Source organism: Carcharodon carcharias, assembly GCF_017639515.1.
Source record: "Carcharodon carcharias isolate sCarCar2 chromosome 27 unlocalized genomic scaffold, sCarCar2.pri SUPER_27_unloc_1, whole genome shotgun sequence".
Taxonomy (NCBI): Eukaryota; Metazoa; Chordata; class Chondrichthyes; order Lamniformes; family Lamnidae; genus Carcharodon; species Carcharodon carcharias.
This window is the reverse complement of record NW_024470624.1, coordinates 4,249,515-4,271,602: the sequence shown is the minus strand read 5'-3', so window position 1 is coordinate 4,271,602 and position 22,088 is coordinate 4,249,515. Positions and strand designations below refer to the sequence as shown.

Here is a 22,088-nt window from a genome sequence, read left to right as displayed (position 1 = left end):
ACAAACATTGAAGGGGATATTTCAGACTATACAGAATAGATGCATTCCAATAAGAAAGAAAAATTCCAAGGGGACGATGCACAATCTGTGGTTAACTATAAAAGTTAAACATCGTATCAAACTTACAGAAAAAGCATATAATTGCACAACGATGGCTGGCAGAGCAGAAGATTGGACAGAGTATAAAAAAAGCAAAGACAGACTAAAAGATTAATAAGGAGGGAAAAAGTAGAGTATGAGAAAAAGCTAGCTGGAAGTAGAAAAACAGAGTTTCTCTAGATGTTTAAAGCAGAAAAGAGTTAACAAAGTGAGCATTGATGTTATAGAAAGTGAGTCTGGGGGATTAATAATGGAAAATAAGGAGATGGCAAATGAATTGAACAGGTATTTTCCATCAGTCTTCACTACAGGGGGTACAAATAACATCCCAGAAATAGCTGTAAATCAGGAAATGGAAGGAAGGGAGGAACTCAGGAAAATTACAATCACCACAGAAGTGGTACTGAGCAAATTTGTTGGAGCTGCAGGATGACAAGAACCCAGCTCCTGATGGACTTCATCCTAGGGTCTTAAAAGAAGTGGCTAGTGAGATAGTTGATGCGTGGGTTGAAATTTTCCAAAATTTCCTAGATTCAGGAAGGTTCTGTTAGATTGGAAAATAGTGAGTGTAACTCCTTCATTCAAAAAGGGAGACAGAAAGCAGGCCAGTAAGCCAGAGGGAAAATGTGAGAAGCTATTATTAAAGACATTATAACAGGGCACGTAGATAAATTCAGGGTAATCAGGCAGAGTCAACATGGTTTTGTGAGAGGGAAATCATGTTTAACCAACCTATTGGAGTTCTTTGAAGAAGTAACATGCGCTATGGATAAAGGGAAACCGGTGGAATACTAACTTAGATTTCCAGAAGGCATTTGATGAAGTGCCACATCAAAGGTTATTGTGGAAAATTAAAGCTCATTGTGTAGGGGGTAACATATTGGCATGGATGGAAGATTGGCTAGCTAACAGGGTATAGAGTAGGCATAAATGGGTCATTTTTTGGTTGGCAAGATGTAAAGAGTGTGTGTCACAGTGATCAGTGCTGGGACCTCAACTTTTTCCAATTGATATAAATGATTCGGATGAAGGGACCGAAGGGATGGTTGCTAAATTTGCTGATGACACAAAGATAGGTAGGAAAGTAAGTTGTGAAGAGGACATAAGGAGACTACAAAAGGATATAGGCATGCTAAGTGAGTGGGCAAACATCTGGCAAATGGAGCGTAATGTCAGAAAATGTGAAATTGTCAATTTTGGCAGGGAAAATAAAAAAGAAGCATATTATTGAAATGGTGAGAGATTGCAGAGCTCTGAGATGCAGAGGGATCTGGGTGTCCTTGTGCATGAATCACAAAAGCTAATTATTCAGGCAAATCAAGTAATTAGGAAAGCTAACAGAATGTTATTATTAGAAGTAGGAAGGTTATGCTTCAGTTATACAGGGCATTGGTGAGACCACATCTGGAGTATAGTGTACAGTATGGGTCTCCTTATTTAAGGAGGATGTAAATGTGTTGGAAGCAGTTCAGAGAAGGTTTACTAGACTAATACCTGGAATGGGCGGGTTGTCTTATAAGGAAAGGTTGGACAGGCTGGACTTGTATCCGCTGGAGTTTAGAAGAGTAAGAGGTGACTTGATTGAAACATACAAGATGCTGAAGGGCCTCGGCAGGGTGGATGTGGAGAGGATGTTTCCTCTTGAGGGAGAATCTGGAAATTGGGGTCACAATTTAAAAGTAATGGGTCGCCCCTTGAAGACAGAGGAGAGCATTTTTCTCTCAGAAGGTAGTGAGTCTTTAGAACTCAGCTTCTTGGTCCTCCTTTGCTGAATTCAAAAAAAGCTCAATTCAAAACATGCTCCAATCCTCAGGCTTACTACTTTTTTTGGCCACTTTATGAGCCTTTTCCTTTGATCTGATGCAATCTTCAACTTCTCTTCTTGGCCATAGTTGCATCACTTTTCCTGTTGGGTTTTTGTTCCTGAAAGGAATCTATATTTGTTGTAAATATGTTATAATTCCTTCAATGCTAGCTATTGCCTATCTACCATTATTGATTTTCATGTAGTTTCCCAATCTACCACAGCCAACTTGACCCTCAAACTGTGATAGTTTTCTTCTGTGAGAAACACCTAGATAAAGGATACAAAAGAACCATCTAACCAGCACAGCCCATCTCCATGGCAACCTGGCATGCTTTGGGTGGTTCCAAAAAGAAATACAAACTAAATATCTTTTAACTTCCGAATACTTTTTCATTCTGTGACCCTTGTGAAATATGAAATTTGGTATTCTGAACATCAGCCCACTGGGGGCAAAGTCGTTAGGCCAGCCAGTCTAGCAGAAAGAAACCCTCCAACAGCCCACTTCACCGAGTGTCAGAATGAACATGGTTCAGTCCTGAATGTGATTAACAGCAGCAATAATAGCAGAATCCAACCCCTGGAATCATTTATGAACTCGCTGGTGCCTCAACAGGTCGGATAACTGAGTGAATCCTTTCCCACACTCAGAGCAGGTGAATGGCCTCTCCCCGGTGTGAACGCGTTGGTGTCTCTGCAGGCTGGATTTCTCAGTGAAGCCCTTCCCACACTCAGAGCAGGTGAACGGCCTTTCCCCGGAGTGAACTCGCTGGTGTCTCAGCATGTTGGACAGCTGAGTAAATCCCTTCCCACACTGAGAGCAGGTGAACGGCCTCTCCCCGGTGTGAACTCGCTCATGTTCCTGTAGCGTGAATAACTGAGTGAATCCCTTCCCACACTCTGAGCAAGTGAACGGCCTCTCGCCAGTGTGAACTCGCTGGTGTATCAGCAGGGTGGATGATGCAGTGAATCCCTTCCCGCACTCAGAGCAGATGAACGGCCTCTCCCCAGTGTGAACCTGCTGGTGTACCTGCAATTTAGATAACCGAGTGAATCCCTTCCCACACTCAGAACAACTGAACGGCCTCTCCCCATTGTGAATTTGCTGGTGTGTCCGCAGGTGGGATACCTGAGTGAATCCTTTCCCACATTCAGGGCAGGTGAATGGCCTCTCCCCAGTGTGAACTCGCTGGTGCATCTGCAGGTGGGATAATTGAGTAAATCCCTTCCCACACTCAGAGCAGGTGAACAGCCTCTCCCCAGTGTGAATTCGCTGGTGTATCAGCAGGTGGGATAACTGAATAAATTGCTTTCCACACTCGGGGCAGGTGAATGGCCTCTCCCCGGTGTGAACCCGTTCATGTGACTGCAGTCTGCATAACCGACTGAACCCCTTCCCACACTCTGAGCAGGAGAATGGCCTCTCCCCAGTGTGAACTCGCTGGTGTGTCAGCAGGGCAGATGAATTCCTGAAGCCCTTCCCACACTGTGAGCAGGTGAATGGTCTCTCTCCGGTGTGAAATTGCTGGTGCCTGTACAGGTTGGATGAATCAGTGAATCCCTTTCCACACTGAGAACAGGTGAATGGCCTCTCCCCAGTGTGAACTCGCTGGTGTATCTGCAGGTGGTATAACCGAGCGAATCCCTTCCCACACTCAGAGCAGGTGAATGGCCTCTCCCCGGTGTGACTGCGTCGATGAGTTTCCAGCTCAGACGGGGATTTGAAACCCTTCCCACAGTCCCCACATTTCCACGGTTTCTCCATGGTGCGTGTGTCCTTGTGTCTCTCCAGGTTCAACGATCTGTTGAAGTCTTGATCACACAGAGAACATGTGTACAGTCTCTCTGCTGTGAATGGTGATGTATTTTCAGGCTGTGTAACTGGTTTATGCTCTTTCCACAGTCAGTGCACTGGAAACACTCTCACTCGGGTGTGTGTGACTCGGGCCTTTTCCAGTCACACTGATGTTTAAAATCTTTTGAAGGAGACAGAACAGACAAACATTTCTCCTTCTAGATTCAAAGGCTGATCATATTCTGGTCCCGATAAATCCAGCAACTCTTTGAGAATTTGATCTTTGGTTTGAGATTTCTGTCTGTAAATCTTCCCCTTTTAATATCCTGTAAAAGGAATTCACAACAGTCGTCACTGTCAGTACAGGAGAGAAATTGAGAACAGACAATTCTCGTTTCTATGGAACATTCTTCACGCCCTCGTTCCCCCAAAAGCTGTAAATCTCTGTCCCACACATTCTCCCTCTGTTCTCACTCTGCTGTACCTAATATACATTCTCCCAACTCTCCTGAAGGTGATGATTCATGCTGATCGACAGATCCACATTCGCTGCTTCCTGTCTAGGACAAAGAGATCATAGGAAATAGGAGCACAAGTAGGCTATTCGGTCCATCGAGCCTGCTTGGCCATTCTATGAGATCATGGCTGATCTACCTCGGCACCATTTTCCTGCACTATCCCCAATATCCCTTCATATCTAAAACCTATCAATTTCTGCCTTGAATATATTTAATGATTGAGCCTCCACAGTCCTCTGGAGTTGAGAATTCCAAAGCTTCATCAACCTCTAAGTGAAGAAATTCCTCCTCATCTTACCTTTAACTCCATTTTTCTGCCTGTCCCCATAACCCCTTGACTCCCTTGTCAATCAAAAATCGGTCTAACTCATCCTTGAATATATTCAATGACTCAACCTCCACTAGTCCCTGTGAATGAGAATTCGAACATGCTGAGACACCAGCGAGTTCACTCCGGTGAGAGGCCATTCCCTCTGAATGTGGGAACGACCATCTGAGGGAAGAAATTCCTCCTCATCTCCGTCTTCAATGGGAGACACCTTATTTTTAAACTGCGTCCCTATTTCTAAACTCTCCCATGAGTGGAAACATCCTCCCAGCATCTACCCTATCAAGCTGCCTCAGAATCCGACATGTTTCAATAAGATCACCTCTCATTCTTCTCAACTCCAATTTGTCTAGGCCCAACCTGCTCAATGTTTCCTCATAAGACAACCCCTTCATCTCAGGAATTAGCTGAGTGAACCTTCTCTGAACTGCTTCCAATGCAAGTTTATCCCTCCTTAAAGAAGGAGCCCAGAACTGTACATAGTACTCTAGGTGTAGTCTCACCAATGCCCTGTACAGCTGCAGTAAGACTTCCCGACTTTTATACTCCATCCCCCTTGCAATAAAGGCCGACATTCCAATTGCCTTCCTCATTACTTGATGTACCTGCAGACTGACATCTTGTGATTCATGTACAAGGACACCCAGATTCCTCTGTACTGCAGCATTCTGCAGCCTCTCTCCATTTCAATAATATTCTACTTTTCTATTCTTCCTGCCAAAGTAGATAATCTCACATTTCACACATTATACTCCATCTGCCAATTTTACACCCACTCACTTCACCTATTGCGATATCTTTGTGGACTCTTTGTATCCTCCTCACAACTTGCTTTCCTACCTATCATTGTATCATGAGCAATTTTGGCTACAATACAGTCAGTTCCTTCATTCAAGTCATTAATATGGATTGTAAATAGTTGAGGCCCCAGTATTGATCCCTGCAGGACTTCACTGCTTACACATTGCTAACCTCAAAGTGACCCATTTACCCCGATTCTCTGCTTCCTGTTAGTTAGCCAATCCTCTATCCATGCTAATGTATCACCCCCAACACCATGAGCTCTTATCTTGTGCGAATTACTTTTGAAAATCCAAATATGTGACATCTACTGGTTCCCTAATGATAGACGTTAGACTGACTGGCCTATAGTTTCCTGCTTTCTGTCTCCCTCCTCCCTCGAATGGTTGTGTTACGTTTGTGGTTTTCCAATCCGCTGGGACCGTTCCAGAATCTTGGGAATTTTCAAAGCTGACAAACAATGTATCCACTGTCTCTGCAGACACCTCCCTTAAGACCTGAGGAAACAGGCCATCAGGTCCTGGAGACCTGTCAGCCGTTAATCCCATTAGTTTTCCTGGGACTTTTGTTCTAGAGATCGTGATTGTTTTAAATTTCTTCTTTCCTTTGGTCCCCTGATTTTTTACTATTCTTGGGATTTTTTTAGTGTCTTCTACTGTGAAGACGGATTCAAAATTCTTGTTCAAAGCCTCTGCCATTTCCATCTTTGCCATTATTAATTTTCCAGTGTCACCCTCTAGGGGATCAAGACTTGCTTTCACTACTCTTTCCCTTGTTATATACTTCTGGAAGCTTTTACTGTCTACTTCATATTTCTTGCTAGTTTTCAGTCATACTTCAGTTTCTCTCTCTCTCTTTTTGTTCATGATGCTTTGCTGGTGTCTAAGATTTTTCCAAACCTCTGGCCCACCACTAACCTTTGCAGCATTGAAAATCATCATCCAGGCTGCAAGCCTTAAATATCTGTCAGTGCCTATAATAATGGGCTAAGTGTAACATACAGCAGAGGATTATTTCAACAGGGATATGAGTGGGATATGAGGAAGAACTTTATTTCAGCAGCAGGTGGTCATGTCCTGGAACTTGCTACCTCTGAGGATGGTGGAAATGGAGACAATCAATAATTTCAAAATTAAATTGGCTGATCACTTGACGGAAATAAACTGGCGGGGGAACGGGAGTATAGAGGGGGAATGGGACAGACAGGATTGCTCCAGGGAGTCAGCATGGATTTGAGTTACCGAATGGGCTCCTTCTGTGCTGTAATGACTCTGTGACTCAAAATACATAACGTATCTACGTGTATATATATATATATATATAACAAGACTAGATTTAATAATAAATAAACTTAATTACAGAACCATAAATGATATATCTAATATGTACCATATAACAACACCAGACATATCTCTGTCCGAAACAAAAACAGAATTACCTGGAAAAACTCAGCAGGTCTGGCAGCATCGGCGGAGAAGAATAGAGTTGACGTTTCGAGTCCTCATGACCCTTCGACAGAACTTGAGTTCGAGTCCAAGAAAGAGTTGAAATATAAGGTTTAAGGTGTGTGTGTGGGGCAGAGAGATAGAGAGACAGAGAGGTGGAGGGGGGGGGTGTGGTTGTAGGGACAAACAAGCAGTGATAGAAGCAGATTATCAAAAGATGTCAACGACAATAGTACAATAGAACACATAGGTGTTAAAGTTAAAGTTGGTGATATTATCTAAACGAATGTGCTAATTAAGAATGGATGGTAGGGCACTCAAAGTATAGCTCTAGTGGGTTTTTTTTTTATAATGGAAATAGGTGGGAAAAGGAAAATCTTTATAATTTATTGGAAAAAAAAAGGAAGGGGGAAACAGAAAGGGGGTGGGGATGGGGGAGGGAGCTCCCTCCCCCATCCCCACCCCCTTTCTGTTTCCCCCTTCCTTTTTTTTTCCAATAAATTATAAAGATTTTCCTTTTCCCACCTATTTCCATTATAAAAAAAAACCCCACTAGAGCTATACTTTGAGTGCCCTACCATCCATTCTTAATTAGCACATTCGTTTAGATAATATCACCAACTTTAACTTTAACACCTATGTGTTCTATTGTACTATTGTCGTTGACATCTTTTGATAATCTGCTTCTATCACTGCTTGTTTGTCCCTACAACCACACCCCCCACCCCTCCACCTCTCTGTCTCTCTATCTCTCCGCCCCCCCCCCCCCCAACACATACCTTAAACCTTATATTTCAACTCTTTCTTGGACTCGAACTCAAGTTCTGTCGAAGGGTCATGAGGACTCGAAACGTCAACTCTTTTCTTCTCCGCCGATGCTGCCAGACCTGCTGAGTTTTTCCAGGTAATTCTGTTTTTGTTTTGGATTTCCAGCATCCGCAGTTTTTTTGTTTTTATATCTCTGTCCGATATCAATTTACTGTCCCCTTAAACGTCAGCCATCTCCTGGGGAAACCACCCCTTTAATGATGAACATTAGGAAAGAGACCATCCTTTTAGCCAGACAAATAAATGTGTCAAGTTGAGGGAGCAAATGATGTCAATGTCTTTAAGAGAGAGAGAGAGAGAGAGAGAGACCTGGGCCAACCTTTCCAGAGTCTGCACCCTCCCTGGATTCACTTCCTTTCCCTTCAGTTCCTGCAAGTCAACAATTTACCCCCAGAATGAGAAAAGATATGGAAAGGGGGAGAAAAGAAAGTGTTTAACTCACAGATGTTGGACACAGGAGGAAGTTTTCGTCTGTGTGAAGCTCAATCTTCATTCACACAAAGCCCGCGCTCCGATTGGCTGGAGGTACAGAGTCCTTCCGGTCCTCCAACTCTTCCTATTGGTCGGCTTCTCAGCATGACGGGAAGGGGCGGCTCTCTGCCCCGCACATGCGCGGTTTCCCCTCTCCCGAGTTCTCTGAGCGGCTTCTCCCTCTGGCCGGAGCTGTCAGCCGGTTGCCTGGAAACCTTGGCTCGAGGAGGGGGAGGGGGAGGGGGAACAATGGATGGTGGCGGGGCTCCTGTGTCCGCGCGTCGGGCCTGCAGACTGGAACCCGATGACGTCACCGCGGAGCAGAGTGATTCCTATTGGCTGATTCAGGCAGGGTTCCATTGTGGACGTCACAATGCGGAAGTTGGACAATGAGCTTCAGACTAAAACTTCCTCCTCTGGACAACATCTGTGAGGAAATCAATGTTTCCCCCTTTCCATTTCTTTTCTCATTCTGGGGGTAAATTGTTGACTTGCAGGAACTGAAGGGAAAGGAAGTGAATCCAGGGAGGGTGCAGATTCTGGAAAGGTTGGCTCAGGTCTCTCCCTCTCTCTTAAAGACATTGACATCCTTTGTTCACACATTTATTTGTCTGGCTAAAAGGATGGTCCCTTTCCTAATGTTCACAATTAAAGGGGTGGTTTCCCCAGGAGACGACTGATATTTAAGGGGGCAATAAATTAATGTAGAACAGAGATTTGTCTAGTGTATATTAGTAATGGTTCTTTAGTAACAGAGCTAGAGTCATTACAGCACAGAAGGAGCCCATATGGCAACTCGAGTCCATGTTGACTCTCTGTAGAGCAACCCAGTCAGTCCCATTCTTCCTTTGTATCCCCATTCCCCTGCAATTGTATTTTGTTCAAGTGCCCATTCACTTTCATTTTAAAATCATGAATTGTCTCCACTTCTACCACCCCCGTATTCAGCGAGCTCCAGATCATGAAGAATCACTGCCTAAAAAAAAATTATCTTCCCTGTCTCTCTGATCAGGAAATATACTTATATGAAGATTTTCACATCTTGGACAGGAAGTAATGAGTTGCATCTGTGAATCAGCATGAATCAACCCCTTCAGGAGAATTGGGAGGGTGTATATTAAGGACAGCAGAGTGAGAATGGAGGCAGACTGCGTGGGATGGGGATTTGCAACTTTTGAGGAATGAGAGAGGAAAGAATGTTCCACAGAAACTAGAATTGCCTGTTCTGAATTTCTATCCTGTACCGATAGTGATGGCTTTTTTAAATTCCTTTTACAGGATATTAGGAGGGGAGGATTTACAGACCGAAATTTCAAACCAAACTTCATGTCAAGATCTGACAGTGTCACTCAATTCCTCAAGACCTGAATATCATCAGCCTTTGACTCTGGGAGAAATGTTTGTCTGTTCTGTCTGCTTCATAAGATTTCAAACATCAAGTGACTGGAAAAACACCGAGACACACATACCCAAGTGAGAGTGTTCCAGTGAACTGACTGTGAAAAGAGCTTTAAAGAGTTACACAGCCTGAAAAAACATCACCGTTCACGGCGGAGAGAAACTGTACACGTGTTCTCTGTGTGAACGAAGCTTCAACTGATCATCGGCCATGGAGAGACACAAGGATACCCGCACCATGGAGAAACCGTGGAAATGTGGGGACTGTGGGAAGGGATTCAAATCCCCATCTGCACTGGACACCCATCGACGCATTCACACCGGGGAGAGGCCGTTCATCTGCTCCGTGTGTGGGAAGGGATTCACCAAGTCATCAAACCTGCTGACACACAAGCGAGTTCACACCGGGGAGAGGCCATTCATCTGCTCCGTGTGTGGAAAGAGATTCACTGAGTCATCCAGCCTGCGGAGACATCAGAAACTTTTCAACTAAATACAGATTTTGGATTTTGCTGTTATTGCTGCTGTTAATCACATCCAGGACTAAACCACGTTCATTCTGACAGTTGGTGAAGTGGGAGGGTCGGAGGGTTTCTTTCTGCTGGACTGGCCGGTCTCATGACTTTGCTTCCAGTGGCTGATGCTCTTTGGGACTTGTTGCGAATATCTAGTTTCATATTTCATATGAATTACAGAATGAAAGGGTGTTTGGAATGGAAAATATTTTTAGTTTGAAACTGTTTGGAACTTTCCAGAACATGCCAGGTTGCCATGGAGATGGGCTGTGCTGGTTGGAAGGTTCTTTTGTTTAATTTTTCTGGGTGTTTCTGACAGAAGGAAACGACAAAGGTACCAGTCTAAGCTGCATGTGGTAGATTGGGAAACTACATTAAAAGTTATGATGCTAGACACACAATTTAAGGAATGTAGTGGTTCAGCAGTATTGTCACTCGACTAGTTATCCAGAGACACAGGGTAATGGTCTGGGGTTGTGGGTTCGAATTTCACCTTGGCAGATGATGCAATTTAAATTCAGTCAATAAGAACCTGGAATTAATTGGAAAAGTGTCCCTAGCTTCCCCACAACAAATTGAGCCAATCAGCTTGGAGTCCCTTCTAACTGTGAACCATAACTTGTATCTAAACAGGGTGTCCTGGAACACCTGGTGCTCTGACCCCTTCCTGACCTTAACAACAGTTTTTTTTCCTTAAAGCTACATTACAGTATCTGGAACTTAAAGAGACAGGCACTTGAAGACTTTTCATCATTAAGCTGACATACAGTACAATTTGATAATGTGGCCTTATTAATTACACAAATGTGTCACTGAGGTGAAGTCTAACAGCCAACACTGATAAAGTATTGATAATGTTCAGTCTGACACTTGGTGAATTGGGAGGGTCAGAGGGTTTCTTTCTGCTGGACTGACTGGTCTTGTGACTTTGCTTCCAGTAGCTGATGTTCTTTGAGCCTGGGAGTGCACATTTCCACTAAACATAAGAACTAAGAGCAGGAGTAGGCAATTCAGCCTCTCAAGCCTGCCCTGCCATTCATTATGTTCATGGCTGATCTCATTTCAGCCTCAGCTCCAAGTTCCCGCCCTCTCCCCATAATCTTTTAACCCATTACTAATTAAAAATCTGTCTGTCTCCTCCTTCAATTTATTCAGGGTCCCGGCATCCACTGCACTCTGAGGTAGTGAATTCCACAGATTCACGACCCTTTGAGAAAAGTAATTCCTCCTCAACCCTGATTTAAATCTACTGCCCCTTAGTCTAAAGCTATGGCCTCTCATTCTAGAATGCCCCACAAGGAGAAACATCCGCTCCATGACTACTTTGTCTGTCACCTTTAGCATCTTATATACCTCAATTAGATCTCCTCTCATCCTTCTAAACTCTAGTGAGTATAGGCCTAAACTGCTCAATCTCTCCTCATAAGACAAGCCCCACATCTCTGGAATCAATCTAGTGAACCTCCTCTGAACCGCCTCCGGTGCAACTGCATCCTTCTTCAAGTAAGGGGACTAAAACTGTGCACAGTACTCCAGGTAAGGTCTCACCAATGCCTTGCACAAATGAAACACTTCCCTATTTTTATACTTTATTTCTTTAGCAATAAATGCCAAATTTCCATTTGCCTTCCTTATTACCTGCTGTACCTGCATACTAACTTTCAGCGATTCATGCACGAGGACTCCCAGATCTCTCTGCACTGAAGCATTCTGAAGTTTCTCTCCATTTAAATAATGTCAGCTTTTTATTCTTCCGACCAAAATGGATAATCTCACACTTATCCACGTTAAACTCCATCTGCCAAATTTTTGCCCATTCACCTAACCTGTCCATATCCATTTGTAAATTTCTTATTTCTTCATTGAAACTTACTTTCCCACCTATTTTGGTGTCATCTGCAAATTTAGTTATTGTACCTTCTATCCCTGAATCCAAGTCATTAATATAGATTGTAAATAGTTGGGGCCCAAGGACCGAACCCTGTGGCACCCCACTAGATATAGCTTGCCACCCAGAAAAAGACCCATTTAGCCTGACTCTCTGCTTTCTGTTGATTAGCCAATCCTCTATCCAAGCTAATGTATTACCTACCCCCAACTCCGTGTGATCTTATCTTGTGTATCAATCTTTTGTGCGTCACCTTATCAAAGGCCTTCTGGAAGTCCAGGTATACTACATTTACAGGATCCCCATTATCCACTTTGCTTGTCACATCTTCAAAGACACTCTAGCAAATTAGTCAAATACGATTTAGTCTTCATAAAACCATGCTGACTCTGATGGATTGCATTTTGACTTTGCAAATGCCCCATTACTACTTCCTTAGTAATGGATTCCAACAATTTCCCAATGACAGACGTTAAACTAACTGGTCTACAGTTTTGCAAAAGCTGATGAAGTACATTTATTTTATCGTGGATAGTAAATAGTGTTTTTCCTACCACTACAGGTAGATCTAAAATAAATACATTTGCCTCTGTTCCATTGAGTCTACAGCACAGGGCCAGGCCAGGCGGCTCAATTGGTCTCTGTCAGTATTTATGCTCCACATGAGCCTCCACCCACCCCTCTTCATCTTCCCCATCAGCATATCCTTCTATTCCTTTCTCCCTCATGTACATGTCTAGCTTCCCCTTAAATGTATTCATGCTGTTCACCTCAACCACTCGCTGTGGTAGCGAGTTCCACATTCACAGCACTCACTGGGTAAAGAGGTTTCTCATGAAATCCCTATTAGATTATTGAACCCCTTCATCATCTTAAAGACTTCCATCAGGTCACCCTTCAGTCTTCTCTTTTCTTGAGAAAAGCAGCCCCAGCCTTTCCTGAGGAATAAATGCTCTCAGTTCTGGGATTATTCTTGTGAATCTTTGTTGCCCCTTCTCCAGTGCCTCTATTTCCTTTTTCGAAATGGAGATCACAAATGTTGACAGTACTCCCAGTATAGTCTAACCATGGTTCAAAACAAGTTGAACATAACCTCCCTGCTTTTCAACTCTATCCCTCTAGAATGGAACCCTATATCTGGGCCCCACACTTTAGGAAAGATGTGAAGTTCTTAGAGAGGGTGCAGAGGAGATTTACGAGAATGGCACCAGGGATGAACGTCTTCAGTTAGTTGGAGAGACTGGAGCAGCTGAAATTGTTCTTGTTAGATCAGTCATTCAACCCATCATGTCAATGCCAGCTCACTGAAGAGCAACTAGTCAGTCCCATTTCCTTGTTCTATCCCTGTCGCCCTGAAAATTTATTTCCCACAACTACCCATTCAGTTTCCTTTTGAAACCGTTCACTGTCTCTGCTTCCACTCACCTCGTAGACAGTGAGTTCCAGGTCATCACCACTCGTTGTGTAAAGACGTTCCTCCTCAAATCCCCCCATATCGTTTCATTTTCATTCTTTGATGGGGTGTGGGTGTCATTGGCTGGGCTAGCGCTTGTTGCCCCTCCCTAATTGCCCCTTGAGAAGGTGGTGGTGAGCTACCTTCTTGAACCACTGCAGTCCACATGGTGTAGGTACACCCACAGTGCAGTTAGGGAGGGAGTTCCAGGATTTTGACCCAGTTACAGTGAAGGAACGATGATGTAGATATATCTCCTTACAAAACCTTAAATCCATGTCCCCCTTGTCCTTGTACCATCAGCGAATGGGAACTGCTTTTCTTTGTCCACCTTACCTAAACCTGTCAGAATCTTGTACACATCTATCAAATCTCCCCTCAATCTCCTTTGCTCCAAGAAGTACAACTCCAGCTTCTCCAACCTAACCTTGTGGTTAAAATCCCTCAGCCCAGGAACCATTCTGGTAAATCTCCTCTCTGCCCTCTCAGGGACCCTCACATCCTTCCTAAAGTGTGGTGACCAGAACTGGACTCAATACTCTAGTTGTGGTCTAACCAGAGCTTTATAAAGATTCAGCAAAGCTTCCCTGCTTTTGTTCTCAATCCTTCTATTTCTGAAGCCCAAGATCCCATGTGCTTTGCGAATTCCTCTCTCACTCTGTCCTGCCAGCTTCAATGATCTCTGCACATGAACCCCCAGGTCCTTCTGTCCCTGCTCACTCTTTAGAACTGTGCCATTAAGTCTATACTTCCTCCCCCTACCCCCTCTGCCAAATCCCATCACCTCCCACTTCTCTGTATTAAATTCGATCTGCCACTTCAGAGAATGTTAAGCGGAGATTTAAGTGTTAAACTAAACACACAAAGAGGAGACACTGCTTTCTTTAATATGTCACCCACAATTGAAGATGATCCCCTCCCTTTAAATGCGCATGAGACTCATAGAGCACAGGAGGAGACCATTCGGCCCATTGTGCTTCTGCCGGCTCTTTGAAAGAGCTGTCTAATTAACCCCATCGCCCTGCAATTTTCTTTTCCTTTCAAGAATCTGTTCCATTCCCTTCTGAAAGATACAGTTGAATTTGCTTTAAGCGCGTTTTCAGGCAGTGAATTCCAAATCACAACTCGCTCTGATTTTTAAAACAAAAAATTCCTCATCTTGGATGTGGTGTGTTTGGATTTTCAAAAAACGTTTGGAAAGGTGTCAAACAGGAGGCTTATACACAAAATGAGCTCTCAATCTCTGTGAATGATTTCGATGAGGGACTCAGTGTAATGTGTCCAACTTTGCTGACAATTAAACAAGGACTTGCATTTCTATAGCACCTTTCACGACCACAGGACATCCCAAAGTGCTTTACAGCCAATGAAGTACTGTTGAGGTGAAGTCACAGTTGTAATGTAGGAAACATAGCAGCCAATTTACACACAGCAAGATCCCACAATCAGCAATGTGATCATGACTGTTTTTAGTGATGTTGATTGAGGGATGGATATTGACCAGGATACCGGGGCTAACACCCCTGCTCTACTTTGAAAGAGTGTCCATGGGATCTTTAACATCCACCTGGGAGGGCAGACAGGGCTGGTAGTTTAACATCTCATTCGAAAGAAGGTTGCACACTGACAGTGCAGCACTCCCTCAGTGCTGGCACTGGGAATGTTGGCTTTGATTTTTGTCCTCAGGTCCCTGGTGTGGGATTTGAACCCACAGCCTCTTGACCCAGAGGTGACAGTGTTACCCACTGAGCCACAGCTGACACTATAGACAATACATAGTTAGAAATGGAAAGTTACCCTTTGCCTCCAGTGTCTAAATCTCATAATAACAACCATAGTATAAATAACAAGTGTTTGACTGACAAATGTTGAAGTGTTGGTTCAGAGCCACAAGTTTCCACTTCCCATTAGAGCCTCCAGCAGCTTTCTGTCTCTCTATTGCTCGTGTCAAGGACAGCCAGGTGACGGAGCTGAGGGCTGAATTTAGCTGAGAATAACGGGGCCTGCGCCCCAGTTGGGAAACTGCCATGGGCGTCGCACTGACAGAGAGACAGGAAGGTGCTGGAGGACTGACTGGGAAATGGGCCTCCAACCAATCAGGGCACGGGAGGGGGTGACCGGGGCTGATGGTGACCCAACCCCCAGGGGTTCAGTGCCCCTGTGTACAAAGCGGAGAGTCATGGGAACAGGGTACAGAGGAGCTGAAGAGAAACCATTTGGGTCCAGAATATTGTGCACATCCTTTTACTCTGGTTGTCTTTGATTCTCAAGTAATTTCCTGTTCACTAACCACATTCTGTTTCATTAATAAACTTTTATCAATAAAAACATATGATTTTTTTGGACTTTTCATGATTAGATATCAGCACTTTAGGGAAAGTGGGTGAGAGGGGTTGGCAGGCTCTTTAACAGAAAGTGAGTCCCTCTAAGGTAATTGGCAAAGGAGCCTGAGGGGGAGATGAGATTTTATTTTTGACACAGCAATGTTAGGAAATGGGGGTCAGGGAGTCAATTAACCCTTTATCCCCTTTCCCAAACTCTGAAATGATTCACAGTGATAACCCTTATTGGTGATAGTGGTTAGATTTTATTCAGTATAAATAAGATCTAACACATGCTCATGTCTGAGCAGTAGTATCCAAGTGCAGCAACATTACCATTACACTCTGGGTAGAAGCACCATCTCCACGTAAATGCTCCCTGGTCTGCCCCAGATGCCATGGCACCAGTCAATGCAATACGTAAAACCTCTACAAATCTCTGTGCTCGGGGAATCCCTTCTGATACTTTTTTACATTACAAAGTCAATGGAGACTGATTTAACCCAATCATTGCCGAGCTAACATTTGAACAGACCAATTACAAAACCCGTCATTGAACTATCTGTACCCACCCAAGCCACGTCAAACTCTCAAACAATTGGCTTCCCATGCTCAGTCCCCGGTACAGGGAGTCAGCATTCCCATGCCAAGCAGTGAAAACATGGTGGCCTTGACACCCAGGAGCTTTCTAGGATTCAATGCACTCTTGTTTTCTCTCTCCTGTGGAAGCTGTTCATCTCCCACATAGCAAGTCGTCTGTTCTCAGCTCTGCCAGATTTCTGCTGAAGTTTGGCCCCTTTTACACCTTTTGGATCAATAAAACATTTGGTCAATGAAGACCCAAACCCCAATTTCCCATCCTGTCACCTGTCAACCATCCTCACCCAGAGAGTAATCACAACAGGAATAAAAACAGGAGAAGTGTAACAATCAAATTAAAAATAAATGCACAGCCAATCATAGTTTTAATTAAATGTTCACTAATTAGCAAGAAAACCCGAAGTAGGGGGTCTCCCAGGATTCTTACTGTCCACATCCTGAGGGGGAGGAGAACTCGCTCTCCGACCCCTCACTCAATTTCACTCCATTATTTTCCAGTTCTGTTCTGGCCCCACCTGGGGTAACACCTACTCGATCTTGTCTTCTCCTGAAGAAGCGCCGTGAGTTCTAGGTTACTTGTACATGAGGTCATATGCTTCAAGCAACAGATCAAGCCCCGATGTAAAAGATTCTCCAGCTCTCTCCTTACCCGTGACCAACGTGTGGACAGTTCTCCCTCAGTATTATTTCTCCCAAGCTCTTAATTGTCCCAATCCAATTTTTATTTTTTTTTTATTGAACCAGCTCAACATCTATTGCCCATCCCTATTGCACTTGAGAAGATGGTGGTGAGCTGCCTTCTTGAACTGCTGCAGTCCATGTGGTGTAGATACGCCTGCAGTGCTGTTAAGGAGGGAGTTCCAGGATTTTGACCCAGCGACAGTGAAGGAACGGTGACATATTTCCAAGTCAGGATTGTGAGTGGCTTGGAGGGGAACTTCCAGGTTCCCATGCGTCTGCTGCCTTTGTCCATCTATATGGTAACGGTCGTGGGTTTGGAAGGTGCTGTCTAAGGAACCTTGGTGAGTTCCTACAGTGTGTGTTGTAGATGGTACAACTTGCTGCCATTGTTTGTTGTTGGTGGTGGAGGGAGTGAATGTTTGTGGATGTGGTGCCAATCAAGTGGGCTGCTTTGTCCTGGATGGTGTCAAGCTTCTTAAGTGTTGTTGGAGATGCACTTATCCAGGCAAGTGGAGTTTATTGCATCACACTCCTGACTTGTGCCGGGTAGATCGTGGACAGGCTTTGGGGAGTCAGGAGGTAATTTACTCGCTGCAGGACTCCCAGCCTCTGATCTGCTCTGGGAGCCACAATGTTCATTTGGCTAGTCCAGTTCAGTTTCTGGTCAATGGTAACCCCAAGGATGTTGATAGTGGGAGATTCAGCGATGGTAATGTCATTGAATGTCAAGAGGCGATGGTTAGATTCTCTCTTGTTGGAGATGGTCATTGCCTGGCGCTTGTCAGCTCTGGCCTGGATATTGTCCAGGCCTTGTTGCATTTGGACATGGACTGCTTCAGTATCTGAGGAGTCACCGAATGGCGCTGAACATTGTGCAATCATTGTGTGGTCCTGGATGAGATTAACAGCAGCAATAACAGCAAAATCCAAAATCTGTAATCACTTGTGAACTTTCTGGTGTCTCCGCAGGCTGGAGGACTGAGTGAATCCCTTCCCACACTCGGAGCAGATGAACGGTCTCTCCCCGGTGTGAACTTGGTGGTGTATCAGCAGGTGGGATGACTGAGTGAATCCCTTCCCACACTCCGAACAGGTGAATGGCCTCTCCCCATTGTGAACTCGCTGGTGTATTTGCAGGGTGAATGACACACGGAATCCCTTCCCACACACGGTGCAGATAAACGGCCTCTCTCCAGTGTGAACTCGCTGGTGTGACAGCAGGTGGGATAACTGAGTGAATCCCTTCCCACACACAGAGCAGGTGAGCAACCGCTCCCTGGTGTGAAATCGCTGGTGTTTCAGCAAGCTGGATGAATCACAGAAGCCCTTCCCACACACAGAGCAGGTGAATGGCCTCTCCCCAGTGTGAACCCGCTGGTGTGTCTGCAGGCTGCCTAGCCGACTGAGTCCCTTCCCACACTCAGAGCAGGAGAACGGCCTCTTCCCGGTGTGAAGTCGCTTGTGTCTCAGCAGGTGGGCTGACTGAGTGAATCCCTTACCACACGCAGAGCAGGTGAATGGCCTTTCCCCAGAATGAACCCGCTGGTGTGTCTGCAAATCCCATGAGTGAGTGAATCCCTTCCCACATTCAGAGCAGGTGAATGGCCTCTCCCCAGTGTGAACTTGCTGGTGTCTCAGCAGGTGGGATGACAGAGCAAATCCCTTCCCACACTCAGAGCAGGTGAATGGCTTCTCTCCAGTATGTGTGTATCGATGAATCTTCAGCTCAGACGGAAAGCGGAATCCCTTCCCACAGTCCCCACATTTCCACCGTTTCTCCATGGTGTGGGTGTCCTTGTGTCTCTCCAGGTTCGACGATCAGTCACACTAATGCTTAAGATCTTCTGAAGTGGATAGAACTTACAAACATTTCTCCCATGTTTAAAGCTTATGATATTCAGGTCCAAAGAATTGAGTGACTTTGTCAGATCATGAGGCGATGTTTGGTTTGAGATTTCTGTCTGTAAGTCCTGCTCTTCTAATATCCTGTAAAAGAAATTTACAAAAGCCATCACTGTCAACACAGGATAGAAACTCAGAACAGACAATTCTAGTTTCTATGGAACATTCTTTCCTCTCTTGTTCCCCAAAATCTGTAAATCTCCGTCCCACACATTGTCCCTCCATTCTCGCTCTGCTGTACTTAATATATGCCCTTCTAATTCTCCTGAAGGCACCATTTCATGCTGGTCGACAGGTCCATGCTCACCACTTCCTGTCCAGGAAACAGAGACCTGAAAATCTTCATGCTGACAGCCACATTAATGTTTATTTTTAGTTATAAATTATCGGTCTTAATATGTGCGTAATCTACAGTCCGGTATTACTTGATTCAAAATACAAGGAGGATGTGAGAAAGAACTTTACTTAGGCAGTGTCATGAATTCGATTCGCTGCACATGAAAATGGTGCAAGCAAAAATGATCAGTGATTTCAACATGAAATAGGGATGGGAACTTGAAGGAAATAAACTTGCAGGGTAAGGGGGTATATGGGGGGAATGGGACTGAATGGATTGCTCTACAGAGAGTCGGGCATGGACTCGAGTTGCCGAATAGGCTCCTTCTGTGCTGTAATGACTCTGTGATTGGAAATATATAGCAACGCTACAGTATTGTAATAAAAAATATACTTTATTACAGAACCATAAATAATATATCTAATATGTACAATATAATAACACCAGACATATCTCTGTCCTATGTTAATTTACTGTCCCCTTCAATGTCAGCCATCTCCTGTGGAAACCACCTCTTTCATTATGAACATTAGGAAAGAGACCATCCTTTTAGCCAGACAAATAAATGTGTCAAGCTTAGGGAGCAAAGGATGCCAATGTCTTTAAGAGAGAGAGAGAGACCTGGGCCAACCTTTCCAGAGTCTGCACCCTCCCTGGATTCACTTCCTTTCCCTTCAGTTCCTGCAAGTCAACAATTTCCCCCCAGAATGAGAAAAGAAATGGAAAGGAGGAGAAAAGAAAAAGTGTTTTACTCACAGGTGCTGGACACAGGAGGAAGTTTTAGTCTGTGTGAAGCTCAACCCTCATTCAGAGAGAGGATCAGCAAGTGAACAAGCTCATTGCCAAACTTCCGCATTCAGACAATGGGAGAAGCGCTGATTGGCTGGAGCAGAAAAGTCCTTCCGGTAGTCCAGTCTTTCCCGTTGGTCAATCCACCGCACGAAGACAATGAGGAAGCGGAACCAGGGCCCAAGTGGGGTAGACTTTGACCGGCAGCCGCGCTGAGCTGTTGTCCAATCCGCAGTATTTTCTCTCTGTAACCAGTGGTATTGCTCCCAATGGGACACTGGGTGCTGGGAACGTCCCTCACAGCATTGTGACGTCCACAATGGAACCCTGCTTGAATCAGCCAATAGGAATCACTCTGCTCCGCGGTGATGTCCCCGGGTTCCAGTCTGCAGGCCAGGCGCGCGGACACAGGAGTCCCGCCCCCGCGCATTGTGCCCCCTCCCCAACCTGGAGCCAAGGTTTCCAGGCAACCGGCTGCCGGAATGTGGAAGGTGACATGTTTCTGTGTTCTGTCTGATTCAAAAGTTTCCAAACGTCAGGGGGACTGGAAAAGGCCCGAGACCCACACACCCGAGTGAGAGTGTTTCCAGTGCACTGAGTGTGGAAAGCTTCAACCAGTTACACAGCCTGAAAAAACATCACGATTCACAGTGAGGAGAGACTTTATACATGAGGACTCGAAACGTCAACTCTTTTCTTCTCCACCGATGCTGCCAGACCTGCTGAGTTTTTCCAGGTAATTCTGTTTTTGTTTTGAGAATTTATACATGTTCCATGTGAGGACAAGGCTTCAACTGACCGTCAGACCTGGAGAGACACAAGGACACGCGCACCATGGAGAAACCGTGGAAATGTGGGGACTGTGGGAAGGGATTCAAAACCCCATTGAAGCTGGAAATTCATCGGCGCATTCACACCGGGGAGAGGCCGTTCATCTGCTCTGTAAGTGGGAAGGGATTCATTCAATTATTCCACCTGCAGTCACACCAGCAAGTTCACACTGGGGAGAGGCCGTTCACCTGCTCCCTTTGTGGGAAGGGATTCACTCAGTCATCCAACCTGCTGACACACCAGCGAGTTCACACTGCAGAGAGGCCGTTCACCTGCTCTGAGTGTATGAAGGGATTCACTCAGTTATCCCACCTGCAGACACACCAGCGAGTTCACACTGGGGAAAGGCCATTCACTTGTTCTATATGTGGAAATGGATTCAGTAATTCATCCCACTTGCAGAGACACCAGCGAGTTCAGATCGGGAAGTGACCATTCACATGCTCTGAGTGTGGGAATGCATTCAATGATTCATCCACCCTGTTAACACACCAGCGAGTTCACAAGTGATTACAGGGGTTGGATTCTGCTGCTATAGCTGCTGTTAACCACATCCAGGACTGAACCATTCTTACACTTGGTGAAGTGGGAGGGTTGGGGGCTTTCTTTCTGCTGGACTGGCTGTTGAGAAAGGGGGAGGGTCCAGTGGAACAAAATACAAAATCAGGGATTGGTTAGCGGGCGGGCGAGATTAAATAACAAAAATGTAATGGAACAAAAGGCAAAGGGAAGGGTAATGGTTGTAGTAAAGTAACAAAGCATAGGCCCAGTGTAACTATTAATGGCAGAATAAAGGACAGCTCTGTCTGAAAGTAAAAATCATGAAAACAAGATGCAGACTGGCACTTGGCAAAAAAAAAAGGAATCAAAATGGAGGATAGGTTTGACAGCCTGAAGTTGTTGAACTCAATGTTGAGTCCAGAAGGCTGTAAAGTGCCTCATTGGAGGATGTTATCCAGCTTGTGTTGGGCTTTTCGGGAACATTGCAGCAGGCCAAGGACAGAAATGTGAGCATGAGAGCAAGATGGTGAATTATAATGGCAGCAACTGGAAGGTCAGGGTCATGCTTATGGACTGAGCGGAGGTGTTCCACAAAGAGGGCAGCGAACTGGGGACAGATGAATTAAAGAGAAACCATTTGTGTCCAGAACATTGTGCACATCTTTTTACTCTGGTTGTCTTTCACATTTTTTAATCATGTTCTGTTTCATTAATAAACATTTATCAGTAAAAATATTTGATTTTTCTGGACTTTCCATGATTAGGTTTCTATATTTCAGGGAA

At 44.7% G+C, this 22,088-nt stretch overlaps 1 protein-coding gene and 1 long non-coding RNA gene across 3 annotated transcripts; one reads left to right on the top strand and one right to left on the bottom strand.

Annotated features, from left to right (window-relative positions):
• Positions 1 to 1,644: 1,644 nt before the first annotated feature.
• On the bottom strand, positions 1,645 to 20,279 carry LOC121273766 (zinc finger protein 239-like). Of its 2 annotated transcripts, XM_041180932.1 has the most exons (3): positions 19,941 to 20,279; positions 17,889 to 18,931; positions 1,645 to 3,687 (listed from the first exon to the last, which is right to left on the bottom strand). In XM_041180932.1, the coding sequence occupies exons 2-3, from the start codon at positions 18,725 to 18,727 to the stop codon at positions 2,490 to 2,492; spliced, it is 2,037 nt and encodes a 678-aa protein (XP_041036866.1). In that variant the 5' UTR covers positions 18,728 to 18,931; positions 19,941 to 20,279; the 3' UTR covers positions 1,645 to 2,489. The 2 variants fall into 2 exon arrangements, with proteins under 2 accessions (XP_041036866.1, XP_041036865.1); XM_041180931.1 differs by lacking the exons at positions 17,889 to 18,931; positions 19,941 to 20,279 and adding an exon at positions 8,061 to 8,106 and having other exon boundaries at positions 1,645 to 4,024.
• On the top strand, positions 8,213 to 10,408 carry LOC121273786. The gene is made up of 2 exons (XR_005942076.1): positions 8,213 to 8,518; positions 9,368 to 10,408. It is a non-coding gene; the product is annotated as an uncharacterized LOC121273786 (long non-coding RNA).
• Positions 20,280 to 22,088: the final 1,809 nt, after the last annotated feature.

Excerpts from the sequence above, each read along its gene's own strand:
- LOC121273766 (XM_041180932.1), bottom strand. The coding sequence starts at position 18,727 with ATGGAGAAACGGTGGAAATGTGGGGACTGTGGGAAGGGATTCCGCTTT. Across the intron at positions 3,688-17,888 it reads AGACACCAGAAAGTTCACAA|ACACAAGGACACACGCACCA; the intron begins GTGATTACAGAT and ends GAACCTGGAGAG.